This window comes from Daphnia magna, linkage group LG10 (genome assembly GCF_020631705.1).
Source record: "Daphnia magna isolate NIES linkage group LG10, ASM2063170v1.1, whole genome shotgun sequence".
In the NCBI taxonomy this organism is placed as follows: domain Eukaryota; kingdom Metazoa; phylum Arthropoda; class Branchiopoda; order Diplostraca; family Daphniidae; genus Daphnia; species Daphnia magna.
The window spans coordinates 7123872-7133379 of NC_059191.1; the positions used below are offsets into that span (position 1 = coordinate 7123872).

Below are 9508 nucleotides of genomic sequence, written 5' to 3' on the forward strand. Positions count from 1 at the left end.
ACTGCTTTTGCAAATGGCTGTACCTACGTGAAAGTGTTGATAAAATCTCTTAATTTTTTTAACCGTTTTTTAATCGTCTTGTGATATTTCAAAATTTACACTGATTGATTGTGCTTTCCGTTGCACAAGATCCATTGACTAATTTGTAACCACATTGCATTTAAACTATGTCGGGAATCGATCCTCGACTTTCTGCATACCACACCGGTGCTCAACCATAGAGCCATGAGTTATAGAACATTTTGACTGAATTTCTATATAATTTAGTTGCGAGATGTGGACACTTAAAATAATAGAAATTGCGTTGAGTGAAAATTGATGTCATAATTTTCAGTCATAAACAGCTGACAAGGTGAAACCCTACTACAAACAGCAACTTTTTAAAGATTTTCTTTTCGAATACACAGACAACGATAGCAATACTGAACAGATAATAACGTACCGAGAAAAGTATTTGAAATTGTTAGAATAATACAGCTCAATTTTTACTTCTTGCAAATTGTCACGAAAATTATCCGGAAGTAACCGAAAGTAGCCAATATTTCCGAAAATAGTAATCCTATAACAAAACGAGTAGGATTTTCGTGATCCTTATCAAATTTGGGGTTGGAATGACGTGGTTTTAGCAAAAAGTCGGATTTGACCAAAATCGCGATTTTTCATGAACTCAGGAAAATTTGCGATTTTTGACGATTTTCGGGTATTTTGAGCTGATACATGGAGTCGACCCCAAATTTGACGAGGATCACGGAAATGTGAATATTTTTTCTGACAGACTAACAAATGAAGAGTTATTTGGTATTTTAAAAGCGGAAGTAAAACCGGAAGTTGAAATTCCAATAATCTAAAAAATTAGCTTTGTTCTCCTTCAAATGGTTAACAAGATTTTGATAGTTGTAAAAGTAAACTGTTGTTAATAAAAGTTATGCGGTGTTTTAAAAGTTAAAAGTACAATTTCATTTGATATTCTTCATGGTTTTGAAAAGTCCCCCTCTGTCCCCTTGGAAAGTGAAGAACACCTCTGGGTTTCAAGAATAAAGATTGAGTGCCACTGCTAAACGCCACCTGCCAGTTCCAAGCACAGATTCATTGGGCAAAGCAAACGAAAGAGTACATTCTTAAAACCGCCATCTGACGCTTCAATATGCAATAAATTTTCCGCTTACCAAAGACGTCAGAGCTGTTCTTCACTTTTAGAAGCCTACGTACCCTTTCCTATAGTCATACTTTATGGTACCACTCTGAATAGATCGTAGCAATTTGCGAACATATACCCCATTTTCTAAATGTTCAGTTTCAGGAAATGGCATAACGCCTCGCTTCCGCTTGTTTTTGGGCGACATCTGAACGTTCCCAAAAGAATTAGATTAACAATTAGGTGAAAAAGGGTAGTTTTACAAGGGAAAGGGACAACAACAACTCACCTAGCGGCACATTAACAATGCTTAATTTGTTCGACGAAAAACTAATTGACCGATTATTTCCGACAAGTGTGCATGTATATTATACATACGCGGTATTAAGCGGGCGTAGGTGGCTAGATCATTCCAGTTTGTTTGTGTCTGATCAGAGCTCAGTGCTACGCAATAGCTATAAGTTCGGCAAGCTCCCTGCAAGGAAGAGAACAATCTTTATAAAATTCCGCCAATAAAACGTCTAAATTGCGAAGCTCTTGTACCTGAACACCAACAATGCAAATAGGCAGTAGCGTGGCAACATACTGGTTGCTACTGGACAGTTATTCCAGAATAAGACGCCCTTCTTCCGACGAGGCGATTTCAATCCGATTGAGCAAGACATGTTCTTTGGTTGCCATGTTAGCATAATCAACCATCAAACGAATCAGGACTCGCGTCTCACCGAAATCAGCTTCCATGAACAGTTCTTCGGCGTAAATGATTCGAATTGACAAACCGGGACCAGGAAACGGGTGACGTTCTAGTAATTCTGCGGGCAGACCCAACTCGCGACCTAAGACTTTTCTCACTTCATCTTTATGGAAGTTTGTTAATCTGGTGTCGGGTTAACCTGGGGGGCTACTGTCGGATGGTCCAATGTCCGGTCCGAGTCGATCTTATTACGTCCGACCGTATGCCGGACGTAATCGATATACTGCTGCTCGCGTTTCTCCATTGTGAAACCTCCTTGCAATCCACAGATGTCGAACAAGAAGTTATGCAACATTTTTCGTCCTGTAATTTTACAACAACCATTTAGATCAATGTTTCGCACTAATTGGAAAGGAAACTAACATACCGTTTTCCGTCAAATCAACTTCAGGATCGAACTGGACTCCGTTAAGACGGCGTTCAGTATCAGCAATGGTGGAAATAATATGTAGATTTTGCGACGCAACGCAATGCAACCCTTCTGCAACCTTATCGACGCTTTCACCATGGGTCAGCAATACCATTAGCCAAGTCTCTAAACAATGGCACTCCGTTTCTTATTTCATGGCATAATTTTTATTTCTGACATGTTAATACTGCTGTGAAATAATTTGAATAATAAAAATTTGATATAGAACAGAATTGGTTACCTAATTCCTCGTTGAGTAATTGCATGCATAACAGCATAACAAATTCCCGGCACTGGAAGACCGCAAGCAAAGATTGCTGGGCCTGTTCAAAAGTAATGGAAAATTCATTTTTGGCTCAACCATTTCATTAACTTGACCCTGAACATATGTTTACACTTCCATGTTTTCAAAAGTTAAATGCAACAATAACATTAGGCAAAAAAGCCAACTAAAAAATTTGTGATTTGTTTTTTATTTCTAGGCTGTTTACCTCCTGAAATTATAATAGCTTTGTACCCTTGTTAAAGCAGAAGGGCAGTTGGAGTTTTGTGGGCTAGAATATCAGATTCCACACATTGTTCTCTGACTCTGTAATCAAAAACCTAAATATAAATTTTGTATTAATAAATGTGTTTATACACCCCGACTTTGTGGATGGGTGCCTGGGAAGCTGAAGATTGTGGAATCAATCTCCACTTGTGAAAACAAATTGATCTAAAGTAATAGGTCACGTGTTGTTTCATTTAACCAATTTACCATTTGTTTTACAAAGCTAGTAACAGTAAACAAATGTATTATCCTCCAACATTAGGTTTCTCCTGCTAATTTAATACAAAAAAAGTCACTTTATTAACATAATTACAGATTTGTCAAATACCTTGTTTCCAAAGAGTTGTTTTACCCTTAATATTTCTTTAATTTAAATCAGATGAAGCTTAATATTACTCATACTAAACAGTAGCTACCCATTAAACTTCTAACAGCTGGTAAATGTGACTGTCAACTTGACAGTAACATTTAAGTTGACAGTGTCAACTAGATTCAAATGAAGCAAGCAGCTGATAGAATAATAGAATCCTTTGCTTTACCGAAGACACAAAAGTGATTATTGACTACTTGGGTGAATAGAAGCCAACACAGAATGTGTACAAAAGGTAAACAACTCTGGGATACTGTATGTTCCCAACACCATCTTGCTTGACCAGCATGACTTAGTGAATGAAAGGATCTGTCATTCATTATGTATTAAATCATGATGCCTGTTAACTATTTCAAGAAATACTTTTACAAATTTTTTCACATGAACATCTATGTTAATTTAAGTACCTTCATTTTGAATATCCATTTTTGCTTTTCTCAACACAACGATCAGTTTACGATAACAAAATTATTGCATTCAATCTCAGCAAGTATTTTTGTTTAATCAATTATAAATTTATATTATCTATTACCCATGGCTTTGTGGATGGGTATCTGCCTGGGAAGCTGAAATTGTGGAATCAATCACCACTTGTGAAAACCATTCAGCTTTTATATCATTCTTGTGGAACGGTGTTCCATCATTAGGCACCACTGCTTCATGGGAAGAAGAGGTCAAAGTTTTACTTCCATCTGTTCAATGAAGCATGTGATGTAATGAAGGTTTGAAATTACTAAGCTCCATACCTGTGACAAAATGCATTAATTCTGACTTCCTCCTTTACCTCCTCTACTTGTAATTTAATTGTTCTATGGTTGAGTTAGTTCTATTAGGTTGAGTAAGTTTAGATTAGAGACCTTATCAGCAATAACCAATAAGAGGGAGAAAATTGAAGGGCTAGAAATACCAAAATCAAGAAAAAAAAATAAAATTGCATTACATTTTTTGCTTCAATTTACCTTATTGTGATAGTTGGTCAAAAGGATTGACACATTTGGTATGTGATACACATAATCTAAGTGAGGAGGGTAAGACCTTTTCAAGTAGACTATTTTTGCTATGGTATCGTTCATATATTGCAAGTTTAATTACCAAAACTTTGAAAGAAACTTAACGTCTAACATAGCAAAAACCCGACATCTCTTCTCAGGTATCTGTTGCCAGCACAGCAGGAGACGGTATAATGACATTTTCAGACCCCTACCCCACTTGAATCCTATTGGTCAGCACTTCAAAATCGGCCATTATGGTTTTGAAAAAGAGGGGATGAGAAAAGGGTTTCGGCAACATTAAATGGATAGAAAATTTCTGGTTTCAGTGAAAAAAAGTCTACGGTATTGATCAATCATCTGCTAAAAAGGAACGCGGTTCTGACCGTATAGTCATATTGCTCGAATTGAAAAGAATGTCTTACTCCTAACTTGCTATTGCTATTAGGCCCTACGTGCTACTACCATTAAAGAAAAAAGATGCAAAAAAAAAAAATAGAAAGTATAGGCATTGCCCTACCGCTGAAAAGCGTGAAACGGAAACTCACGACGAATAAGATCGAAATGGTCAAAATACACTTTCTCGTTCACGCTTTCCGTAATTCTATCAGCAAAGCACGTTATTAAGTGGAACACTACTCCTTTTTCTCTCTCTCTCTCTCATCTCTCTCTTTCTCATTGCTTTCCCGTTTTCCCTTTCCTTTTTAACGAGATCCATGGATCAAACACCTAGTTTGTCGTGAGCCCAGTGGAATCATGGCACGTTGCTCGAATTAGAAACTATCATCCATTAAAAAGAATTATTCTCACCAGCGTGTTTCTTTCCAAACGATGTCACAGATGGCGTGACATTGGTGCGATGGAAGAGAAAATGTTAACGATTGAACACTACGAAGAGTGAAAGCAACAACCCCATTTCCTCACCATTATCAACTATTTTTATTTTAAGAAGGTTTCTGCTCTGTGTATATAAAGAGACCCACTATGCCAAAGTCAATAGCTCAGTTCAATTGTTTGTTTGCTCCTCTTACCATTGAAAAGCTCACGCAGCTAGACAAAACAAGTATTCTTTAATTTTTTGAAATAATTCTATAATCAATAAAAATGTTATACATCTACTTCCGTGTTTAGACTTCCTGAAGATGTTTATGCTTTACAGTCTGCTTGCTATAGCATTGATTGCCCAAGTACAGTCGGCAGCTTTACCGCAATCGGACGCGGTTCCCGTTGAGACTGTGGTCAGTACAATGATACCGTTTGAATCGAATTGCAAATCTGAATTGATCTTCATTGCATCAGATTGATGATAGCAAGGCCAATGAAGAGGCGAAGACGTCGGTTGACATGTTTGACATTGCTCTTCTCTCTGCCAATTACACAGAAAAAGATCATGTTAAGGAAGTAGACACTTACCTCGACACTGCCATTCAAGTTGATAAATTCGGCTGTGGATCGAGGTTTGTTGCCCTAGAAACCAGCGTTTTTAATTGCAGTTAATAATCATGTACACTCACAGGCTGATCTGTGAATTGCACCGTCGAGCTGAAAGTGAATTACTGCCTGAAGAAGTTCTTCTGCGTTCTATGCTCGAGTAAAATTTATTCTAATCGCGCATACTCTGAGAAGTTATGGGATTTAACATTAATTTTGATGTGTGTAATTAGTGACAAGCCTTTGACCGTCCCCTCCGATGGGCCTAAAACTGCCAAAGGTAGGGGAGTGTTCCAGTATGCGGCATTCATCGGATCAACGGCCAAGAACTCGGAGACATGCAATCGAGCTTTTGCTCGTTGTCCGTTTGATTCGGAAACAATTCTTCTCGTTTTCAGGGCTATAGAAAACTACCCGACGCTCAAATCGCTCGCCCATCCATTTCCTAGTCATAAGCTTCAACCGCCCAAAGAAGATAAATCATCTTAGATCATGGAGATTGTTTCCCTATTCATATTGTACTTATACCATCTCAGCACGTTCATGAATCGCTTAATACGATTCACGTTCCCTTCCTTTTATGTACTACACGTTTCATTTTCTCGGAAATCTTCTTACATATTATTACCACCTAATCCTTTCTTTAAAAATGCAAAATATAGCAAATGCCAAAACTGTACTTCAGTATTTGCGTTTTTAATTCAACATATGGGTCTATTCTCACTTAGCCAGCGTTACCAAACTAGACAATCGCGGTTGGAAGAGTGTTTGACTGTTGAGTACGAAGCCCATGTTATCAAATATTCTGTGACTTGAACAAAAATTAAAAAACCCTGTACAGTAATGGTCGTCATCCCTCAATCACGAAATCCTAGTTCTTTAATCCTTTCAGGCTCAAGTTCAGGACGGACATGTTCGAATAGCGAGATTCATAAACTTTGAAACCTTGATGTCTGGCTGATACAAATTTTGGTGAAACTTCACGCGAAACGGTAAGCCTATCGCGCATCGACAACTAACACTCTGTTATCAATTAAGTGGGCCTCATCATTCGTGTTATTCTTCACCCTTAAGCTATAAAAGAGGTCGCCCTATACACGGATCCGGCTCAGGTTGAGTTTCTAAATGGTATACCATTCGATATTGATTCCGTTATAACGGAATCAATAACGGAAAACATGTAAGAGTTTAAAACTTGCACGAAACAGCTCAGAATAACTTGGTGAAAATTACCAGAAGCTCTCCCACCCTAATCCCGCATATCTCAGCCATAACGCCAGCTCCATCCAGCAGGCAATTCCACAAATGACAGCCATGGCCGCCAGATGGCTATACCTCAGTGTCCTTAGACTTCAGTCAATCAATCAATTAGATAATCAGGAAATTTCTTATTAATATTCATTTTCCTTCAAGATATTTGCGTGAATCAGTTTGAAATATGTGAATAAAAAATTTTCCTTTTTAATAATTACTATACTTTACCATTTTCTTGTGGAAAAGCATTCTCTAATCAAACTTATTTGGAGAAAAGGGAGAATGTTGGCTGCCATTTTAGTGGGCGTTAGCATAAGGGCACGAGATGTTTTGATGAAACACATCTGTTATAGTTCCTATAGCAACAAACAACTCTTATTAACTATCGAAATGGCTTTCAAAGAGTTAATCCTTTATTTTCTTCCTACGTGGATTTTCGGATCCGCCGACCCAACCGCTGCCGATAAGGCACGGTCCCAACCAGACGGTCAATCGACACAGAAGTCAAACAAGAAAGAAACCCAGACATCAAACCAGAAAGAAACCCAGACATCAAACCAGAAATCAACCCAGCAAGAGTTTTCCACCAGCCAGACCACTTGCCCGATTAGTAAGGCCCGTCAACATCTGCCGAATGAAAGGGACAAGAGAGTTAACAAAACTGACGCTGCCCCTTCACAAAACATAAATGATGATGTGGAGGAAATTACCCAGCTGCAGCAGCAAGTTTTCGAAATTACAATGGCTCGCGACAATCTTCAGGAGGAAAACGAGAAATTGCGCAATGACTTGAGCTATCGAGAAAAAGAACATCAGGAACAGTTAGAAAATCTGAAATGTCAGCGAATCTTGCTAGAGGACAAAACGACCCAGCTTTTGGCCCAAAAAGACCAGGAGTTGGAGAACACAAGGAAACTCCAACCGTGCCATGATGTTCTTCACAAAGAAATCTCCAAACTTCGTAGCGATCTGAAACACAAAACAGAGGAATATCAGAAGGAATTTGAAAAACTGAGGCAGCGTTACGCCCTGCTGAACCAAAAGCGAAAGCAGGCATTGGCTTTGAAGGACCTGCAGTTGGAGAGGGCGCGAACATTCCTTTCAGATCAAGACCATTTAATTAAACAAATGCAAGAAGAAATTGTCCAACTGCGAAAATCCAACAAAGAACTTACTGGAAAGCTTGCGAAGATCGAAGCCAATTCGTCTCCTGCTGGCCAAATTCATCAAGAGCAGATCAAGGAGCCCGAAGTAGCTGTTTTTGCACCACCAAGTATCCAGCGACAAGATATCGAAGCTGAACCAAATACTCTTCCGGTAACAAAGACAACGAGAAGGGTGTATGATCGGCGTGCGCTCATGGAACTGAAAGACAGCGTTGGGACCACCAACATCAAAAGTCTGCTAGATTTCGGTATTCTTCGTGATTCACACAGTGAAAAATCAACCCCAACCAACCAGGGAGTTGAATTTATGACTCGTTCTTATCACCCACTGTTCCCAGCAACGGAACATGGTCAACCAAGAAAACGAGAAATAAGACTGATGAGTTCACAGAAAGAGCCGAGAAAGGCAAACAATCCCAATGTTTGGATACCCAAAAGGCTGTCTGCAAAATCTGAGGACGGCAACAAGACATCTAGCGAAGAGATTTTGAGAACCATTCGTGGAATCTTAAATAAGCTTACACCATCTAACTACCAGCGCTTATTAGCAAAGATCCAAGAAACCAATATTGACAGCCAAGATTGTTTGGCCGGGGTCATCAGAATATTTTTTGCAAAAGCGGTCGAGGAATCCATTTTTGCCTCCATCTACGCAAAAATGTGTTTGGCACTATCGACCAAAGACGTTGCATCTTCATCCAATCCTGCGGAAACGATTAACTTCCGCAAGCTGATCCTATCCCATTGCCAGAGGGAATTTGAAAAGGATAGTGCGGGATTCGTCAAGACAGAACAGAAACGACTTGAGTTTGAAAACGCCGAAACAGAAACAGAAAAGCATAAGTTACAAGAGGAATTAAAAGAACTCGTTGACAAGAATAGAAGAACATCGTTTGGAAACATAATATTCATTGGCGAACTATTCAAAGTCAACGTTATTTCTTCGAACGTTATGCATCAATGCATTCGAAAGTTACTGAGTCACAAGGAGGACGAAGACTCGATCGAGTGTCTCTGCAAGCTGCTGACCACCGTTGGCAAGCAATTAGAGAGTTCTACACTTCCAGACAATGGAGTTAGCTCAAATTTTACCAACGCTAAAATTATGACCTCATACATCCAAACTTTACAGACTATAGCTGGTGAGCAGAAAGTATCTAGCCGTATCCGCTTCATGATTCAAGATGTAGTAGATCTACGCAAAACTGGATGGAAACCTCGTCGAATGGAAAACGGACCCAGAACAATCGAGGAGATACATAAAGAAATTAACCAAGAGCTCGAGGGACAGCAAAAACAGTTACCTGTTCCGCAAAAACAGGGGAAAATACTAAAAGAATCCCGACCTGTCAAACAAGTTAAGGTTACGATAAACAACAGAACGCCTAAAGTGCCCACTTCCCAAGCCAGGATACAAGGTAGTGGTTCAATGAAACCAAATGTCAACTAA

At 39.0% G+C, this 9508-nt stretch overlaps 2 protein-coding genes and 1 long non-coding RNA gene across 6 annotated transcripts; 2 read left to right on the top strand and 1 right to left on the bottom strand.

Moving 5' to 3' along the window:
- Positions 1 to 541: 541 nt before the first annotated feature.
- On the bottom strand, positions 542 to 4420 carry LOC116932032. Of its 4 annotated transcripts, XR_006651881.1 has the most exons (14): positions 4178 to 4420; positions 3965 to 4115; positions 3751 to 3910; positions 3626 to 3649; positions 3177 to 3565; positions 2947 to 3120; positions 2790 to 2887; positions 2540 to 2621; positions 2257 to 2471; positions 2029 to 2192; positions 1679 to 1971; positions 1425 to 1610; positions 1167 to 1343; positions 542 to 1065 (listed from the first exon to the last, which is right to left on the bottom strand). It is a non-coding gene; the product is annotated as an uncharacterized LOC116932032 (long non-coding RNA). The 4 variants fall into 4 exon arrangements; XR_006651879.1 differs by having other exon boundaries at positions 542 to 1343; positions 2947 to 3117; XR_006651877.1 differs by having other exon boundaries at positions 542 to 1343.
- Positions 4421 to 5168: 748 nt separating this feature from the next.
- LOC116932034 lies at positions 5169 to 6317 on the top strand. Its single transcript, XM_032939736.2, has 5 exons — positions 5169 to 5270; positions 5339 to 5445; positions 5507 to 5664; positions 5724 to 5798; positions 5872 to 6317. The coding sequence occupies exons 1-5, from the start codon at positions 5192 to 5194 to the stop codon at positions 6125 to 6127; spliced, it is 675 nt and encodes a 224-aa protein (XP_032795627.2). The 5' UTR covers positions 5169 to 5191; the 3' UTR covers positions 6128 to 6317.
- A 965-nt stretch (positions 6318 to 7282) lies between these two features.
- Positions 7283 to 9508, top strand: LOC116931626 (myosin-2 heavy chain-like). The gene has a single exon (XM_032939219.2). The coding sequence runs from the start codon at positions 7283 to 7285 to the stop codon at positions 9506 to 9508; it is 2226 nt and encodes a 741-aa protein (XP_032795110.2).